Raw genomic sequence first — 21,785 nt, 5'->3', positions numbered from 1 at the left:
CTGTTGTAACAAAAATGTGTGCTGTAGGAACACAAAGAAAAGATAATTAGCCTATAAAACACTAAAGCAAAACAGGTCTGGAACAAGAGCATGTTCTACTATAGCACTATAGTTCTTACCTTTTCAATATCTTCACTACTGTCATTCTCTCCATTTCCATAAAGCTGGGCATAAAGTCTCCAGATTTCCCCATCATTTGTCACTCGTGAAGTGACTCTGCCCAAAAGCTCTTGCAGTTTCCCCTTCAGTCCACTTGATACCTCTCCGGCACGATCGGCCAGACCATTCACCACTGCTCTGACCAGAATAGCCAGCACCTTAAAAAAGCAGCAGGAGAGAGTTGTTATTTCAAACCAAATCAACATCAGTATATATACTGTTATGTGTAATGTTTGGTCTCTATTAATGATTGTGCCATATGGCAAGTACAGAATTTACTAAGAAATACATGGACTAATTCAACTGATTTAAACCTCATCTGTAAGATTCTACATTGGTGCAGGTGAAGAGGTCAAAAATACAAGACAGAAATTTGGGTAAAGGAAACTGAGGCAGAAAATATCTTATTGGTATTTTCACCTTCTAATACAGTTATAAAAAGCCTAGTAAATAGGCTGAGCCAAATTAATTCAGGTAATGGAAGACACTTTTACAGGACCTCTATTTAACAACCTGCAGAAAGTGAAAGATGTACAGTGGATAAGATGGAAACAGGAAGGCAATGGAATACCACCTTGGGAATCTGTTGTTAATGCACTCCTGGTGATTTACTAGACAAATCAGTTCCATCAAACTCTTCCACAAATACTCATTAGTGGCCATACTTTTTGAATCACTGGCTTGAGAATGTGGGATGTGACCTGCAGAAATGCTGAGAGCATGCAGCTGCTGGTGGGAGATTGGTTTTGCATGTAAAAAATGCATCATACCAGTCTTTTTGTCCCAAACAGGACACAAAAAACTAGAAAATAGAGTCACTTTGCCTTAGTTTCTCCTCAGCAAAATAGGAAACAGCGAATGTAAATTAAGATCCTATGATGAATTAGAAGAAAATAAACCCCAGAAAAGCTGTGGATTATCAAGTGAGTAATACCTGTCCTGTGCAGTGCAGGAGACACAGGGACTGGGGAAGAAATAAGGATGAAAACGAAATGGAAGTTTCATCAGGCTTGCATTCAAGATAGGCAAGTAAGAGCTGCACAAACACCTTCATGCTGGTACTTCCTGACTTGTGAGCCTGTAATTTGGCAACTTTAATGCTTCCTCATTTTTGTCCACGTGACACTAACAACATGAAATCTCATACACAGCAGTATTAATATCAAGACAGTAATAAAACTAACTTCAAAAATGATCTGTGAATAGCTGCAAACCTTACAAAAACACTTCACAAATCAAGATGCAGTTCACTGGCAGAAAGAAATGCAAAAATTATGACAGTATCAAAGTATATGACACTCAGAATAAAAACACCCCCAGTTTAGCACTTGTGATATGTCATTTTCCTAAAATAACTTTTCTTCTGTAGAATGACTCAATTACAATGCATCCCAAAAAATAATGAGTTTTATCAGATACAGAAAATTCTTGGCAGAACAACCCAAATCAATCAAAATGGCTGATAATTATATTAAATAAACATCTACCTGGTATCTTTTCAGAACTAATGGCCTCACAGTAACAACTGAATATGAGTTAAACAGCTCCCCTCTTGTCCTCCCAAAACCACAGCAGTCACTCACATTCCTTATAAAATGATATGACAAACTAGCAGTTTCTTCAAGATCTCTTAAAATTCACTTAAGATAACAGAAAATATGATCAACTATTAATAGTCCAATTTATATTCATAATTAGGAATATAGGGCACCAAATCCCACCATTAACCAGGTCTTCTATAATGAGTTGCTAGAAAAGCACCAGCAAGTGCTGATATTTCCATTACTAAAGCACTGTAAGAAAAAAACATAGGTGCAAGAAAACACTAAACTATGTTCTCTTTTGACAAGGAACCAGAACTGGTCCTGAGGATTCACACACAAATATATGACTTCTCAATCAATTTCTTAGTTCAACAAAACTGTTAATCAAAGTCCAAATGTTAGTTCATTTGAATATCATATATAATAATCAAACGTTTTAAAGCTTTTTTAAAAAAAGTTTTATGTTGTTTGTACATTAAAAAAGAGTTCCCTTAATCAATAGGATGTAGCAACTGTAAAATTAGCCCTATTCCCATAGAGTCTTGATTTTACTTACACTTCTATCACAATAATCCATTTCCTTTTTTTGTAATCCATCATGTAAGCTTTGGCACTACAGCAGTTAAAATGAAACTAGTGTCAAGACCCAGATTAAAGGGTCCATTAAACAGTAATGAATCATTAATGCTTGGTTGTCCACACTTGTTAAATAAAGTTATTTCAAACTGCAAGTGAATTGTACTAATCATCCAGAAGTATTAGCAGTGTAGCAGAGTTTTGCAATTTAGGTTGCCAAAAAAGTTAAAATTTTTATCTTTGAGAGATTTTAAACTGCCATACACACCAAACTATACAGCAATGCTCTCTGTTGGCCCAAGATCCCAAACAAGCAGTAGAGGAATTTTTTGGTTGGTTGATTTCCTTCATGCCTCTTTTAATGAACTGCGCTCCATATGACCAGAGAGTGCACGTTTAGTATGACATCACACCACCTGCATGCCTCCTTCTCCTTTGCTTTTGTGAATAATGTGTTTACTACAAATTGAACAAAAGATACTGTGAGACAAAACCTTAGAAATAAACCAAGTCATTTACAAATGCAGTGATTTTCATCAGTTACTCTCATTTCGCAATTGTTCTCCAAACAACTCCTTTCATATAAAAATTCTCTTGGTCAAACCATTTTCAGATGCTTCACTAATACTAATCAAACTTGACGGTGCACAAGAAAGATGAGAACCCTCAGATAACAGATCCAAAATGACAAATTTGCAGTCTGCGAGTTCTCCCTATTTCCCTTCCAAACGAAGGATTTTATAATAAAGACAATTGTCATTAGCAAGCTACTTAAATGAAGTAGAACTCCAGAAGTCATTAATTCCTACCCTCGCTTTACAAGATCCCCTTGGAACATGCTCTTGTGGCCTTTAGCCAGAAATGGTTTGGCAACATGAACTGCTGAAATGTGGATGGTACTTGATGGAAAGGGTACTTGATGAAAAACTTTGCTAGAATCTCAATAGCACAGAATAGCAAAGTGGAATCCTTTGTCTATACTTCTCTATTCATAACCTTTGACAGCACATAATGAAGATATGGTTTCTGAAATACTGCATTGAAACAGTTTTTCCAACCACAAAATAACTCTGTCATTCAGAAGACTGCAACACTCCAAGTAAAAAAGGTTGATTGCCTCCATAAACACACATGTGATGGAAATTAGTACAATCAGGAAGTGCAGAAACCTTCCAGGTACATTTACTAGCTGATATCAATAATTCAGAGACCAAACTGATGATTATAATAGGTAAGGCTTTCTCCTTGGGTACTTTTTAGTGACTGATTTACTAGTGGAAACTATGGATAATTCAGTTAACCTTTCTATTTTATTACATAACACATAGAGTGAAGGTTTTCCAGGTCTATTTCTCAGCTTTGTGAACATGAAAAGATACATGGAAATGTGAAGAATTTTAAGAACCAGTAAGGAGGGAAGGTAAGAAAGTGTGCTTTCAACATTTATACACAATGCTAGCAAATTGAGACTTTTGAAACTGTCATTTGCTGTAATCTTTTACTGCATTGTTGCTCATTTATAAAGAACCCTTTACCTCTTCCTTGTCCAATCCTATCTGTAGAATCTGTGCATACCTATCTTCAACCTTCACGATATCATGGTCTCAGAACCTTTGCCACAAGGATGGCATTGTTAAATAACTAGAACAGCACAGAAGAAAAATTTCCCAAATCTGTGTGCAGAAGACTGGCACAAAGGACAACAATGGCCTAACAGAAATCACCAACAGGAATCTGAATGCTTTACTATTATTAGAAGAAATCAGTGATATAAAAATATGACTTCATGCTATTCTGAAATAAAATTAAAAAGTCTGATGTAGCTACAGAAATCAAGGGTATTTCAAAATGCATATTCAATTGCACACTTGTAATCTATACATTCAGTCTCACAAGGGGTATTCTGCAGCAATGATTATGCTAAAAGCAGTTGGTTTTCACAAAGAACTGGAATCCACGACCCAACTTGTTTCTGCCAGTCCTGTGCATATTTATTTTTTTAAAAATTCCTACCTTGCTTCTCACCATTATGTCATGTAGCTTAGTAGTCTATCAATTAAAATCTACGACGACTACAAATAATAAGTATAACTTGAGAGAAGATCATACTATGTTGAATGGAAACAATGGTGTATGTTTCAATTTACTCATGTTCATTATTTCAGATTGTCAAAATACAATTGCACAAGATGGTTATAGATCATCCCTATTCCAAACAGTCCAGTTGGAAAAAAGGAGAGGCTCACCAATTAATGGTGAACTTTGTAAACAATTTCAGCAGAAGCTTTTATTTTTATCTGCTTTTTTGTTTTGCTACAGAAATATTCTCCTCTTGTAAGATAATTGTTTCAAGCCTGAAATTCTCTAATCAGGCCCTGAGGTTTTTCTTGGCAACTAGTAAAATCCTCCTAATTTAGGCAACTGTATTAGAAGCTACAATGAAACCCATAAAACACTTCACATATGAGAAGCCAAAATTAAAATTAAGATGCAAAAATAATTTAGGAAAGATACCATATATACTTCTTCAAAAGTTATAAAAGTTGTACGAGAACAAGATTAAAAAAGTTATGCAAAAAAAATAGAAATTTAATGCAAGCAATATCCTCAAATCCTTTAATAAAATGTATTGCATAAAATTTGACAAATAACAGTAATAGGCATATGAATCATCTCAAAATATCTCAAATGGGCAAAGAGATGTAGAAACCTCTACTCCTAGTCAGCTGTCAATCTGTTTTAAATAATACAGTAGACCACTCCTAAAAATGCTATTTTAAGCAGCAAATGAGAAAAAAATTAGTTGAAAAAAGTCAACCATCTGCAAGATGCTCCATGCCAGGCCCCACCAGTACTATGGTACTACTCTAGCTGCCAAACACACTAATCTTTACCACATACAACACAGTTTTCCACTGACACTCTTTGGTGCTAATGTTTAACGTTTAGCTATACCAAGCCTGAAAGATTTTATTCATACAGAATGTTATCCTGTGCATGACTGGCTTTACTAGTAATAAGCATTGCACTCATGTACAATTTGTTATTAAAAAGTAACGTGAACAAAGTATTTAACATCCCTATCCCCCATGACCAAATGATGTTTCCACAATTTTAACCAGTTCTATCTGCTCTCTCTCCTCATCACTGGACTCAAATTCCCAGGAAAGCTACTTTTTCTCTTTTTATGGGACAAGAAACAAAACATTCTTTGGATCCATGAGCAGCAGCAGCTGGTTCCTCTTACCCTGGTACTACACAATCTCACTAAGAGCTCATAAGCTCTTCAACCAGATCTGCTAATTTTGCAAAGGCTCTTGAAGGTGTTTTATTATTCTCCTTGAGAGATTCTTTGGCTTGCCTTTCAGCTCCACCTTGCTATTTTCACAGAGTGTGCAAAACCCTGCTAGGTTCAGGACTTGGTTTCAGACAAGGCAGCATTCCAGCTGAAGCTGTTAAGGTAGCTTAACAGCTTAATCCAGCTGTTTTCTGGATTTTGTCCAGAGCATACATTTACAAACACAAAATTTAACTGAACTACAGTGAAAGATGAGCAAAATACCTCTTATTTTTCTTTGTTCTGGTTATTAAGAATCAATATTATGACTGTAATGCATTCAGTACATTTTCAAAGGCTGATTTGTGGAATTTTCCAATACATGGGAAAAGCTTCTCTTTCTTGCAACTAAATAATTGATATTATTTCTGACACCAGGATATGCAGGAACAATATGGAAAGATGGGATTATGCACTGTGTTTTATATAAAAATAGGTCTTGAAACTGCAAGGCTCACACATGTGCTTTCACAAAGTTGATGCAATCTGGATGCAAATGTTTTCAGTTTTGTCCAGTTTAATTTTAAATATTTATTCGTAGAGTCCAACTCTCCAAAACTTAAATCACTTGCCTACATAAATTCATTGGCATGTGCACTATCATTACTGAGAGCATAGCTATCAGCAGCTATCGTCAATCTCTCTGTCTCTGAACAAAAATCAGCGAACATATAGGATGACTAAATATGAAAATTTCCCCACCTGTGTATCCTTGTACTTTTCTTTTAGGTCCATGAGCCGGTGATAAGCTTTAATTGCTTCTGAAAACTCTCCAATGTCTGTACTGGTGAGAAGATAGTTCTCCCATATTTGCCAGTGCTCATAGTTGCACTTGAGAGCTTCTTGGAGGGTTCGAAATGCTTTGGTCCTAATCAATAATCAAAGAATAATATACATTATTACAGAAGATTTTTACACTAAAATCAGTTGGCACAGCTAACTGTGTCTAACTAAAAAACTGCTCATTTAAAAAATCCCATTTAGAACACAGTGCCATGCAAAAGCTATTGCTTGTAATTTACAATACTGATAATTCCTTAATCTCTCTTGCAAACTATTTTATATTAGTTCATACACAATAGTACACTCTGTAATTCGAACTAGGTAACATCTCCCAGCTCTTGTAATTTTAATTTCTTTTTACAAAAATGTATCATAATTTTGCCATCTATGTCAATATTTTCCTTTCCAAATTTTTAACTGGAACCATGAGAAAATAATCTTACTCATGCTGCAGTTGTAACACACGTTAAAAAATTAAAAATCACTGAGTTCATGATAGATGCAGAATGGTATTGACTTATTTAATCACACACTTTTTAATCACATTTACTTTAAACATTTGGACATGGTAAACATGCATATCCATTGCACAGAAGCACATCATTTTCAAACATTTTTATCTTTAGGTAAGCTGGAAGGTTTACTTACACCTCCTGATCCCTGATGCTGTCCTGCTCAGTACAAATGTGTCAGAACGGCCCCAAATACTACTAGGGTCCTTCTCCAATCTAACCCATCTCATATTGACAGGAGAAAGTGTTATGGAATAAAGCTGGACAGCACAATACCTATAAAATCATCATCAAGTTACAAAGCATCTTTAGTTTTTCATATGCATCCACTGCAGTCAACTCTTGACCATTTCCTCAGGAGAGCAGTAATGCCATCCTCAGATAACAACATGCCATCTGACGCCTGTGCTGGTGAGGTTTGCGAGTTTACTGTTTAAAGCCTTAAACATTCTACAAAAAGTTGCAATAAATTTGAAACTTTAAAATAACCCTGCTAGAGAACTGGAATGATACGTTTCTTTCTAAGAGACTGAAGTTGGACAGTCACACTCTCAGTTTGACAGTCATGATACGTAGAAAACCACAAAAGAATGCATTCCTTTAAATTAAGACTTGAAATGGAGCTTTCCTAAGCTACTTTGGTAAGGCATAACAATATATCTCTTTTTAATAAATACCATATAAAGATGGCCTGTTATCAAAATATGCAGTTCACTTGATCTATATTGCTTGACTAAGTTGTTAAAAGTGTTTTCTCTAAAGAAAGACAGCCCAAAGAAACTGTTGGTTGAGTTTCAAAAAGAGGGTCCAAGAGAGTGTAAACACAAGCCAAGACAATGTAATATCTAAGTAGTTGATCAGGCCATTAGAAGTCTGAAATAGCTTGATCAGGGAAAAATGTAAATAACTGCCAATCTAATGTTATGATATTAAGAGTTATCAAATACACACAAAGAGAGTGGACTGATAGAGCAAAATTATTCAAGAAGAACAGGTCATTTGGCATAGGTAGAGCAGAACAGCCCACATGCAGGATCTTCCCATGTTTTCTCTCTCTTCTGATATATTGATAGATGTGACGCTGATGAATAAATGCGCAAAGAGTTGAGTTTTCTCCTGTTAACAATCTCACTAAGGAATTTTAAACCCTGATTTTACTAGATTAAATTAGAAAAAAACACAGTCCTGTTCCTTCTGTGGATTTTGCTACAATGGAAGTTGGGATCTGCCACAGCTCTCTGACAGTATTGTTTCTGCAACTGCTCTCCACCATCTCTAGGGTTAGTCTGTATCATCTCCCCTACCTTCCTGAAAATTAATAAGCTATCAGGAGGGCAGATGCCAGTAAGATGGAAATGTAGTCAAGATACTGAAGGGATGGGATGGAAATAGTATTCCACAAATCATCATGCTTGCTATGTAATAAAATCCTCTAGATTCTCAAAACAAACCCCCTGTGTACTTAACCAATCACATAATGATGGCGTATCCTTAACCAGCTAAGTAAATTCATACCCAGACAGGAAACAGTAGGCAGTACAAATGCATTATCTGGTCTTGGAAACCAGCAATCTTTCATTCAAAGGACAGAGGGCCAGTCCCAGTTTATTCTGAGAAATGTGAGACCTAGATTTCAAAGACCTCTTGGCACACAGCAGTTTTTCTGGTAAACCAAAGCACGGAGTCTGTTTTCATCACAATTAATTTTTCTGGAGGAAATTCAGAATACACAAAACTTGTGGAGTCTTAAAAAGCAAACAACCTCAAAAATCAACAAGACCCCTGTCCTTTGGGTGTTAGCAAGTTGCTTGCATACACTTTTCAAAAAAATGTACTTATGTTATATTTGCCTGTGAGTGAGACTCTGCCAAGCCTTGGCCAAATTCACAATTAATTCAGGCCCTATGAGTGGGCCTGAATTAAAAGCCTGTTTGGAGTAAAGCCGGATTTGTTTTCAGGGAGTGAAAGAAAGCTATTAACTTAAATATCTTACTTTTGTTTTCCTTCTTGTTAAATCCTCACTCCAGTTTTTGGGGTTTTTTTCTTCTGGCAGGCTTGAAACATAAGAATTTATGTATCCCCACACAAATTATTTAAGTGTACTACTATAGATATTCTCTGTTTTGAGAGAGAGTTAAACTAGCTCACACACAGTCTTGACCTGTAAGTGACTACACAAATAATCAAAGAAGTTGCTATTCCACAGCAAGTACAAGCCACACTCAGCTATCAACACGTAATATTCACTTAAAATTTACTGTACATTGAGTCCTATCTCACATGATTCTGTGTGAAGAAAAGCTCAGTAACACGCCCCCATTTATTAATTTTGCTACTATATCAAATAGGTTACAAGTTTTGTAAGTGCTTAGCATATTAGATCACAAGACTAGATTAAGAATAATAAAACCAGTAAGCTGAAATTCATCACTCAGTAGTTTCTCAGCCTTGTAGCAGAATAGCAGACAGAAAATTATTTTGATTAAAAATATTTTTATGAAACAAGCATAAGCCAGTACACTGAGCATCTGATATTTTGAATTGTGTGAAAAAGAAGGAGCAACTACCACATGAATTGCACATACTCAAGGCACTGCTGAAGACAAAAGCAACTACTGAAAAGCTAAAACAAGCTCTTGCTTTCTATTACTTTTTAGCCTTGTGTAGTTATACTAACACTTCATTTTCTCCTCCCTCCTGTTCCCATTGACATATCTATCTCCTAAGTCCATATTACTTCTCACTTTTCCTATGTACATTTATAAATTTACACTTTAATGCAAGCTTACTATTCTTTCTCTCTTTTGTTATTTGCCTCCTGACTACATAACCATATAAATTGATGTCAGATTTCAAGTAAGGCTTTTAAAAATAATTTATCGTATTCTTTTGTTTCATTCTTTGATAACAAGTTATAATGTGAAAATTCTTAAATATCAAATTCTTCCATGTAAACTTTTATTACATTGCATTGAAATAAAAAATACAAAATAAGAGTGGCAGTCCACTTAGCTCAAAGCTTCTTGTAGGAATCATTAGTTTTGAGGGAGAAGAATAAGCCAGCTAGCATGTGTGCAGAATACCATCTCCTTTTGTACACAAAAACCAAACTGTCTGGGTTTCCCTTAAATCTACTGATGAAAACATCCTATGAAATTACATAGGTCTGAATATATTGTTTGCTTGAAATGGGTCTATCTCCTTAACTTCATGCTCCAAGTCGTTTTTATTATTCATCTTTATTATGAATATTTTGCACTGGTTGTACTTCCTATATCATACCTCCAACAAGAAAAAAGTGTAGAGAGAGGCTGTTACTTGTACAAAAGTTACAAAATTATTTCCTCTAAAATAAAATAGTTACCAGTGATCCTGCTTGAGAGAGAACACTGAAGGGCTAAGAATTGCACAATATGAGTTAAGCACCTTATAATAATAAAAAAACTCCATGTCAAAAAGAGGAAACTACAGTTACTTGTTTTGGAAACAATGTCTTCTAATTCTTTTGAAGTACTTACTTCTGTTTTAATCTGATATAAGCAGTTGATAAATTGTTCCAGGCCTCAGCATTCTGGAATGATAAAAAGGAGAAGGACCAAAAAATTTATTCACTTACATTGTGGTTACTTCGTAAAAATACATAAGTTAAACTACTACCAAACATATAATTGATTTTGCTAATCACACATTGACACAAACCTCCTAATGGCAGTTAAAATACTGCATTGAAGTATAAATTATTATATTAAAACTGAAATACATAAATATTTGATTACATCAGCAACAATCAGGTATATAAATATGATATATTAACTGCCTTGGGGTTGCAATACACTAAGTCAGCTCTTGCCTTCAGTCTCAGCTGTAAACAGGCATGCTCTTCTGGAATCTAGCTGGGATGGCTGGAAAGGTCAGTGCTTCCAGCAGCTCCTCAGTTCTCACTAGCTGGAAGCTACTTCAGCTGCACCACTCTGCTACTGGACAGAAGTGATCTGATGTCCCCTAACACACCTCAGGTAAAACCAGCAGACATGAGCAGAGATGATTCCTGACCTTTGCCTGACAGGAAATGTGAAACCCCATCACTGAATTTACCAAAGTGACAACTAGAAATTATTTGAAGAATAGAGTCTGAGCACTGCAATGAAATGTACTTTGTAATGAAATCTATCCTGAGGCTTAAAGAACATTTTACTCATGCTGGGAAACCTTTCTTAGACTTAACTCATGAAAATGGTCACTACATAGTTCCAGCTGCAGACGTATAAAGACAGGTTTTACCTCCAACTGAGAGCCAGTCCAGCACCTTTTACTTATAAAACTCCCACCATTTAACCCATTGAGAAGTCAGCTGGCTTAGTCATATGAATACAATTAAATACAGGCCCATGAGAGATAAGTGGACCCAGTTTTAATATCTACTTGGAAGTAAATTTACTGCACTGAACAACAACAACAAAAACCAATATATAAAGTAAGAATTCCATTGATGTCTGTCTGTACATTTTTCCCCTAAGGAAGTTATTGCATTTTATAATAAAGAAAAAAGAATACTCTGTCACCTCTCATTGCTTTCCCATTCTTTTCTCCAAGAGAAAAGAATGAATAACAACAGTTTCTATTGAGTAGATGGCACTAACTCTAAGCAAGCAACAAGCTGACAGTCAGGCCTTCTGGCAAAAGTATTGTCAGTGTATTTCTCAGGTAATTCAGCTGGCACCTTCACTGTCTCAGTGCACATTCAAACGACAGCATTGTACACATGCATGTCCTGCATCCTGAAAAAATGGCTGAGCTCCATTCTCCCTGTGCTCCTGAAATACACAGTTACAAATTCACTTGCCACACGTAAACGACTTTTTTTTCAGGAGAATTTGATTACTTAGAGGACTAAATATTTGAATATAATTTTTGTTTTTATCTCTTTTTTTCTCTCCTCACAATTTGGTCATTCCCATTTGTCTGTTTTAGCGATGTGTGCAAGCATAAAGGATTTTTTCAAATATATTTTAACATTCACACACCCACTTGGACAAAATTAAGTACTGGGTATTTTTATGATGCCTTACAACAAAAATATATCCTTCATGAAGAAGCTTCATTTATTCAAAGGGCTAAGGTTTAAACAAGTTTTTCATTACTGCTTTGCTTGTTTACAATGAAAACATCCTTGCTGCTTTTAGATAAGCCATCTGAATAGTTTGTTCAAAAGTACATACATCTGGTTCCAACGTGACACAGCGCTGAAATGCTTTGGCAGCACCTTCGTAGCCTTCCAAAGCAATGTATGCACAGCCCAAGGAAAACCATACACCTAGCTGGAGAAAAAAAATTAATGGTTACCTACATACACGGATATTTCAGCACAAGAGAAATCATTTGCCCTGGGAGAAGACACAATTCTTGTTGATTTTTACCCATCTTCACCTATGACAGTATTGTACTGGAAAAAACAGTATCCTGTACGCTGATTAGAGAAAAACTTTAGGTTCAAAATTTTAATAAATATGGATAAGCAAAAGTGTTGACTGCATGAAGATCACTTGACCATTTGTGAAGTGCTCTTTAACAGTCCATTTTCATTTACAGAACAAAGTGATAGCTACTTAGAGGTCTGCATATTTTGCTTTTATTTGTGAAAAATCCACATTCACTTTATACTATTATAATTAGGTCAAATGATACATAAGGAAATGTTTTTCAAGGTAATCACATTTTACATGAAACATCTCAAATGACCAAACAGGAACAGTTAAAAATTACAGTTCCTTCTCTTGTCAGGACATCGACCTTCTCAAGTTTCTATCACAATGTTTAGAGATAGAAATGTACTTAAATAACGTTTTGCACAGAGAACAGAACTTGGCCAGTTCAGTAATCTTGCATTTAAAGTCTTTACTTGTTACAACCAAATGCCTCTCATGAATAATGATAATCATGGAGGAGAACTCAGCATCTCCCTTCTCCATTCCCCTTCTCAGGGACCTGTAGAGAACAATAAGGTCATGTCTCAACTTCCTTTTCTCCAAATTAGACAAGCCTGCTCCTCTCAGGATGTTCCTTCCAATCAGCCCTTCTTCCAGCTTTGTAGACTTCCTTTGGATGCTTTCAAGGACCTTCACATTTTTCTGAAATTGTGGGGCTCAGAACTGCACAGAGTGCTCAAGGTGAGAACTGCAGACAGCAGGATAATCTCTCCTTTTGACCTGCTGGTCGTGCTGTGTTTGATGCATCCCAGGATTCGCTGCCCTCTTGGGCTGCCAGGGCTCACTGCTCACACAAAACTGCTGTCCAGTGGCAAGATGCATGGGAATGGTACAAAGCTGCACCAGGGGAGGTTTAGTCTGGACATTAGCAAGCATTTCTTTACCTAGAGGGCGGTTAGACACTGGAACACATCTTCCTAGAGGTGGCTGATGCCCCAAGGCTGTCAAGTGTTCAACAGGCATGTGGTGAATGCCTTTAAAAATATACTTTAACTTGGTCAGCCCTGAACTGGTCAGCATTTGGACCAGGTGATCATTGTAGGTCCCTTCCAATTGAAATAGTCTGCTCTACTCTAAATAGTATCAGAAAATGGTATAAATTACAGCAAAATACATTTTCATAGCTCTTTAACAGCAAGTTCCTGATTTGCCACATGGTTAATTCTCAAAGAGCTGCAAGCTAACCAGTATTACCTTTTATAAAAGTTTCATTATTCAGAAAATGATTAAACCCTAAATACATTAACAGAACATTTTCTGAGAGCATTATGCTTTTTAAATGAATGCAGTCAAAACAAAACAGGACATTTTATAAGGTGTTGCAAAATCAGTCCAGGTTCTACTACTCTACTGCAATAAATTCAGCCATTTCTCCATTCTATATGCCAAGGTCAAAAAAAAAAAATCCCAGTTTTTCTTGGGAAGATTTTGAAAGGGAAAGAGGTGGGGAAGAGGAAGATGGAAAAACAGGTTACATTAACTTCATATTGAACAACACCATATTACTTCTTGAGGTGTCTGTTTAATATTTATATTATCTTGTGTTTTGGGTACAAGTTCTAAAGCAACTAACTGATAATTCAGGTTCTCTTGAGGAAATCATAACAAATATTTAAACACAGAAGCATCACCTTAAAAATTTTTTCAAATCAGGGATTTTACACAGTTGAAGATAACACTGTTGGCTCATACACAAGCAGCTTTTACCTCCACAGACTAATTGCAAGCTGTAGCAAACATTCTTACAGTTCTCTCCACTTTAAACTCATTTTCCTGTCTCTAAAACTCAACTTATATCTGCTTCTAACTTAACTGCTATAAAATTTATAGTTAATCTGCTTCAAACCTTAGATCCCAGAACACAAACACATGACATTGATCTTTGTCAGACCTGGCAGCCTGGTGGGCAAACTTCACAATACCGAGAAAAGAAATGAACAAACTTTTGCTTATGAGGGTCTAAGTGGATGGCCCATCCCTGGAGCATGTGGATAAATAGGTGAAGATGGAATGAGCAACTACATTTGGCCTGGGCAAACACGAAAACCTACTTTTCAGCATTGTACACCTGTCACTTTCATGATTCATAAACTCATCAGTCAAGGAAGATACTCCACATGAAGTGAAAATTTTGTTACTCAAATTTCAGAGGGCAATCCTAATAGTAAATAACCATACAGTCAATCCAATTTTTAAGGCTCTTTTGTCCACCAGCACTCCCACATGGCTGCTATCTCATTAACTCCCCTTTATATTCTTTTTAGGTTAGTAACTTCTGGACAGGAAAAGTGGGGGCAGAGACTGCAGCAATCAAGTATGAAATTGAAGGTTAGTTCCAACTTTACAGCTCAGGATACAAGTTAAACAGTGCTTCTGTAGAGGCTGAGAGGAAAAATAGTCACTGCATGTCTTATGAATCTAATGAACAACAGTAGCACAGTCTCACTTCTGAACTGCACAGGCTTTCACCACTGAGAACTGACTGTGTGAGCTCTTTGACCTCTGGAATTGTTTGTCAAGCCTTGCAAGATGCTCACAGTAAAAGCAGAAGAGAAATGTGTCTGTCATTAACAGAAATGTGTCTGTGTACTAGAACAAGCAATTCTGTGAGCAGCAGTGCTAATGAACACAAGTTTCAGGTATATGTGAACTGCAAGGTTTTCATTTCTTTGTGGATTGCCCAAAGACTGATAGAAAGATTGGCTTATATAGCTTATACCGCTCAAAGATCTCAAGGACCATTGACTGGCTGGCTAAAACGTACACAAGATTAAAGGAGGGTTGAGAGACAATGATTTTATCCATTACATATTTTGGGGAATCACTTGGTGCAGTCTAAAAATCTCTTCCTTCAGAAAGGTTTCCAATAATCACAAAAAAGTTACAATTTTTTGTAACAGGGAGTCTTTGTTTACCTGATAAATTATACACAACTCTGGAACAAGTTAATAAGTCAATTAATTATTATTTTCCTTATGGTAAAGTTCTTGAATTTAGAATCAATTTCCACTCCGCTTTGATCCACAAGATGCTCTAGAATAGGAAACAATTCATTTCTGTAGTCACAGAATACAGACAGAATTCAGGAGACAGTTATGTCAATCTGCACTATCTAGCTGCTCAATCTGTTTGTTTGAAACAATTCAACTGAATCTTAAAAAGAGCTTCCCTAAGCAACAAGAGGAGGAAATGTTCACTTTCCTATATGGACTGGCCTATTTTTCTTGGATTTCCTTTCATCTAAACTTCCTTTGGAAAGGATACAAAATAAAAAAGCATTTCAGCAGAATATTTCTCAGTTTTGAGCCCTCTAGGCCATCTCCTGAAGCCCTTTATTATCTGGAAGTCCTCTTGATCTAAATAAAATTCCTATCTGAGTAATATATATTTTGCTGACATTTTTGTTCATTTTACTTTCTATTCTAAAGATGTTTGAAGTTATCTGGAGTTCATCTGAATAAGACTCTGATTTATTGGAATAAAATACGTCAGTGAAATACAAAAAAAGCTTCATGAAAATTACTTGAAAGGCTGGAGGCATTTAAAATTTTTTCTAAAGCAAATGTCCAGTTAGTGACATGGAACTTAAAACAGCAGCTTCAGCAGTGCTCTTTGAGGGGCAAAGAACAGAAGGAGAAATATCCTGCTTTTGCATGGACCTAGAAATGGCTACGAGGAGCACAATTTATACACATAAATAACCACGAAGCTTTTTTAACTTCTGAAGACCTTCCACAGGGTGAACCTTACTGGGATGGGATCTAGTGGCTGAGAAACTGAAACAAGATTACAAAAGTTGTCTGCAGAATAGCTTGCAAAGATCAGCAAGAGAAACCAGCCTCATCAAGAGTACTCTTTCCACTGTGGTTTCAATTTTGTTGCATTGTTGTTCTAAAAGCTACTGTCATCACAAGCATAACACAGCGCTTCTCAGTGACTCCAGAACAAGACAGACTGGAACATTCAAAAAACACTTCTGTGAAATACAGAGATGAGAATTTGTCTCAAAGCCAGGGCAAACTCAGAGAGGGTGAAGGGAAACTATCATTAAAATCTGCATTCCTCTTAGAACTGTTTGGCTTTATAACTTGTTCAGAATTTATTTCATGGTAATTATTAATTTGCAGTGGCTTCATCTCTTTGAAATTTCTTTGAAAGAGTTCTACAGGGAAAGATTTACCTGCACGCAAAGACCTGGAGGCAAAAGGATGTCTTCATTTCAGACTACCATTTTCAGCCAGTCTTCCAAGTACATGGTGAAAATTTTGCTAAGAATAGTAATAAACTCTTATTTTGGTAACTGTGCCCAGAACTGTCTTTTAAAGAAGTGTCATCATTCAAAACTAAACATACAAATTAAAACCAAAGCCATATGTGCATAATTTCCCAACCTGCATAGGGTTGATCTGCACTGCACATTCAAAGCACTGCACACACTCCCTGAATTCCCGGTTGCGGAGGTGCAGGAGGCCTTTGGAGCGCTGGGCGCGGGCGCTGCGGTGCCTGGAAAGCTCCCAGGCCTTGTCGTAATACTGGTGGTCCTTAAGAACATCACCAAGCAAACAATACAATCCTGGGGTTTCCTTCTTCTCCAACTCCCGCCTGAGTATTTCTTCTGCCTGTTAAAGAGCAAAGAGAAATCAACACATAATGAGACAATTTGTTTTCAGGTAATTACCTGCCTGAACAAACACTGCTTTAGCACCTTGCAATCATCAGCTGAAGATTAAGAAGTACGACGAGTGAGGAAACGGTATCTTTATCCAACACAGCACCAAAGATAAAGTCTAGAAAGAATCTGGTTCCAAACTTCATGTTTAAGAAACACTTCACCATAATATGGTGGCTTTTGGTTTAACACGCCAAGGAAAATTAAACCATAAAAACAAGAAAGAGCTTACACCTTTCTTTACATCTTAGGTATGCATTCTGTCCCAAGAACAAATACCAGTCCTCGACATCAAACCTACACCTAATTCACAGCAACAAAGTATCTGCAATTCTAGAAGTTTATCATTTTTTTACATGTCTGAGTAAGTACTCCTGCAACAACTCTCCTCCCCTTTTCTCTAATTCCTCTCTTCTGAAAATAATGATTTCCATTCTATTGTGTCTCACATTGACTTTCATACTGTTGGCTGTAGAAGTGCCATTCTTTTATGTAAGATGCATAAATTCTAAATTTATCTAAATCTTTGAAATAAAATATATTTGAAATATATACAGCTTTAAGAAAAAGAAGACACAGGCTGTGTCTTCCAGACATCTATTATGGGCTGTAAGAAACTTTCAATGGCTATATTTCTCAGGGCCACTATCTCTGCTCTAACAATAAAATTATTGTTTCACTTTTAAACAAGAGATAGTCCGCTTTCTGTGGCTCTTTGAAAAGAATACACTGGACAGATGATCTGTTGTTCAGATGGAACTCTTACCTCAGTCCCCCACTGCAAAAATGCAACATACACAATGCAGATCACTGTAATTTTTCTCTTAGAAAAGATCTACTTGAACCATCTAAACCAAGAAAGATCCAACACTGCCTGCCACAGAATTAAAGTTCAACATTGCAACTCCAGTCATTCTTCTACCATAGCTCCTTTACCTAAAAGGAAACCTGCTATCATCTCTGCATCTAAATTATGATTGCTTTTCTTGCGTAAGAATTGCTATCTTTGACCTTCAGACAATCTTTAGAGAAGCGAAGTTTTTTTACTCCAATCAGTAGAATTCATCAAACCTATATGAAAATCACCTTTAGAAAAATGCTTGGTTTGAAATATTTAATGCATAGCAATTTTAGCATCTCATTCTTTCTATTATTTTTGTAAAGTAACAGTAAAGTCTACAAATATTTGAAGAGCACAAGTGTGAAGAAAAGTTTAGATTCCTAGAAGAATATTAAAATTAGCAAAAATAGAATTCCATTAGAAAGAAAATTGGTGGCAAATTATTAGGAAAATAACTTGATGGCAAGTGTTTAAGTGCCTGTGAAGCAGCTCTCTAAAAAAAGCCAAAGAAACTCTTATTTAACATTTAGAATTAGCCCAGCCAAAGTAGTAGAAAAATCTTGCCTAACCAGAAGACTGTACTTACAGAATCCCAGAGTGGTTTAGTTTGGAAGGGAAATTGAGTATCATCTAATTGCAGCCCCACTTTCCATGAGACCAGGTTAATCTAAGCCCCATTCAGCCTGGCTTCCAGGGATTTGATAAAGTGCAGTTTACTTCCTCTTAACTGCCTCCATTAGTTGCTATAGCATACTAATAACAGACATTACAGAGGGTTTTCTCTTCTAGAGCAGAGAGAGCTGATTTTTTGCAGTACCCACATTAGACACCAAAAGATAAGGTGGGTTTTTTTCCCATTCACATTGAGAAACAACATGGAAATGTTGCTGTACAAGGAGATATGAGGTGAAAAGTGCACTGCAAGATGCATCTTCACCACTTCCTCTGCAGGGCACTGCCAAGCTCAGATTGCTACCATGTGGCAATGCCTAGACTGGAAAGACAACCACTCACTAATGGTGCTTCACATTTAAGAGCATAAAAACATCATGGTCTGGTCTAAGCTTACAAGAATTCATTGCCAACATAAATACTTCAGCACACAGATAAAACAGAGAATTAAATAAGCAGAAGTCTGACTTTTTCTTCATCTGATTAGCTATCTGATCACCTCTCTGGCATGTTGCAAACATTTTTATTGCTTAAATATTTAAAGGCTAGTACAAAGATCAAACTAAAAGAAAAACCCTGTGTTATCAAAATATTTGCCTTCTACAAAACCAGATAAAACTCTAAAACTGGATTTCTCATCTTGCCTAGGATTTCGTGGGGGTGGAAAAAAGAAAGAGAAAAATCCTTTCTCCTAACCTTGTGGTAAAATGTTTTCAAAAAATCCCATTTAATCTTTGCTAGGAACCCTGCTTCTGCAAAAAAATATCTTTCCTTAATAACAAATATTATAAAAAAATATATTTCAACAGTGCATGTAATATAAGTAAAAGAAATGCAGCCACTAGACATTTATTCTTACTCATTAAAGGGATACTAATTATGAATAAGCGTGTTTATAACTAAAAGTTATAACTAAATTTAGAAAGATATAATACAGAAATTATCAATTTAAATATAACTTTTTTAAAAAAAAGAAGCTGCATAATCCTCACTGACTGAATCAGGTACATTTATAACAACACTGGTTTTTCACAGGACAGTCTGTACCAGAGTGGATGGAATTCAATACTAATCTCAAAAGTCAGTTGATTTAAACACAAGAAAGATCTTGTCTTCCAAACTACTATGAGAGGTATGGGAATTAAACAGCAACACTTCACAAAAATGTCCAATCAGTAAAGAGGGGCCTAGTTTAAACAAGAGGCAGTGTCTCTTCATTACTCACTATGCAGACTCCTGCACACCAAGTTCATGATTAATTCTACATCTAGTTTCCCAACCCTTAATTTCCACTTGCCATCCCATCCATGTGTTCCCACATTTTAATGTTATATATTTCCTAAAAGACCCTATTAGCCTCACTTCTCATTGATCTGGCAGTTCTACTATTTTACAATTAATTCCTTTGCTAGTTCAAAGTAGTTCCTAAAAAGTCATTTTTCTGCTTGGCTAACAGAGAGTAGCATGAAGAAGCAGAACAGAGAAGCATGGAAAAAGGCAGTGAGAGAAAAGGAAAGCTCTCTGGTTTTCATTTCATCTTCCCTGCAATTTCATGCAAGACCCTGGACGACACATTGACTCCTCTTTCCTAGCTTTGTAACCACATAGAGGATGCTTACCTGCATTCTGTGACTGTTACTATATATAGTGAAATTAATCATGTTCTTGAATGAGTTCATGCACTAATCAGTGTAGTACTGCTTCACATCTGGGAAGCCATACCTGACTTTAAAGGTGGGCATTTGAGATCTTGCCATGACTGTGTTTCCTCACTCAAATGTTCTGAGGTATCTGTGTCATGCAAGACAAGAAAAATAACCCTGTAACACACGTTTTGGTCTGAAACCAGACTCTGTATCATGCTGTATACTCTCATGAGGTGATGGATTGGAGATGGGGTTGAAAACAGGCTGTTGTAAGATGGAATATCCATCTGATGCCAAATGGCAGGTCTCACTGATCTATCAAAGGTCAGCAGCTACCATGTTACAGAGTTCTTGCAAGGGAGAAAGGCCTTACTTCAAGTGGAAGAACTGAAAAGTCACATCTCTGGCTCACCCTTTCTTTTTCTTTCAGCAGGGAAATAGTACCATTGTTAGGTGGAAGAGACCTCTTACACCTCAGACAGAGTTGTCCAATGTTAATAATACTCTTGAGACCTCTGGGTACTTCTCACAGTTAAAAGAAGGGAGAGGGGCACTTTTCAACACCAGTTCTCACTACACACAGAGATGTTGCCTTTTGCAACAAGTCTGTTAAAGGGATACAATGAGTAACTATCAATATACTGTGCATTCAGGTTTTATATTAGTTTTTTATCCTTCTTATGTGCCATTTTTCTCATTGCTTGGCACTCTTACTTTTCTGTTGACACATGTAATAATATTACTTCCTACTACTTTTGTTCAGGTTATAAAACAAATGAATCTAGAGCCATATCTAGTCACAAATCCTCAACAAAGTTTGCTAAATGTTAGTGACATCTTACTCTGCAAAACTTGTACTGCCACATGGCCCTGTTATAACCAAATGAATTGCATATTTTCTAACAGCACAATGTGGAGCTTCACATGGCCTTATCTACATGCTCTGTTTCCTTATCAGCAGGTAATTCCAAAACAGGAGGAAACTTACTTTAATGTGTAAGTACTCATCACATTGGTATTGATGATATTTAGCAGTTTTATTAAATTTTTCAGGATTTAAATTCAGGTTTTCTATATAAAAGCATTTCGGAATGAAAAACATTCAGAAGTTTATTAAACAGATTTTGTTCTTTTGCACAGATATATGCTAAGCCCATTAATGATTTGAACATCTAGTGGCCAACATACTACTCCAGTAGATTTTTGTGCATTTCTACAAAAATAACTACCAGGTTTAAAAACATCAAAACACTTTTGGTAAATATGAGCAGTTCACACTTGGAACACATTGCAATAAAGAGCACAGATATTCATTCCCCTCGGTGCACAGCTACATGTTTCTAATTTTCTGTTTTTTTTGGTCCAAAACTAGCTTTCTTCCAGCAATTCTGTTATTTCATACTTACACAGCATTTTCTTTTTCAAAGCACAGCACAATCCCTCATTCTGAAAGCATTTCTAAGCAGTTTCCTGTGTCAGATATCCTGTCCTATTCTCTGAGTGCCATTTTCATAACTCCCTAAGGGCAGTTTGTGAATGTAACTAGGACAGAACGCATTT

General features: G+C 36.3%; 1 protein-coding gene across 2 annotated transcripts in view; it reads right to left on the bottom strand.

Annotated features, from left to right (window-relative positions):
- The window catches only part of TTC27 (tetratricopeptide repeat domain 27), a 161,005-nt gene that overhangs the window by 53,469 nt on the left and 85,751 nt on the right, over positions 1-21,785 (bottom strand). For both annotated transcript variants that reach the window (XM_074537324.1, XM_074537323.1), the window contains exons 13-17: positions 16,789-17,016; positions 12,131-12,229; positions 10,430-10,482; positions 6,319-6,484; positions 120-317 (exon numbers count right to left, since the gene is read on the bottom strand). In XM_074537324.1, the coding sequence (XP_074393425.1) occupies positions 120-317; positions 6,319-6,484; positions 10,430-10,482; positions 12,131-12,229; positions 16,789-17,016 (744 nt within the window). The remainder of the gene's footprint in view (positions 1-119; positions 318-6,318; positions 6,485-10,429; positions 10,483-12,130; positions 12,230-16,788; positions 17,017-21,785) is intronic.

This window comes from Zonotrichia albicollis, chromosome 3 (genome assembly GCF_047830755.1).
Source record: "Zonotrichia albicollis isolate bZonAlb1 chromosome 3, bZonAlb1.hap1, whole genome shotgun sequence".
Classification (NCBI taxonomy): Eukaryota; Metazoa; Chordata; class Aves; order Passeriformes; family Passerellidae; genus Zonotrichia; species Zonotrichia albicollis.
Note: the sequence above shows the minus strand (reverse complement) of the source record. Positions and strands in the feature narration are given on the sequence as shown.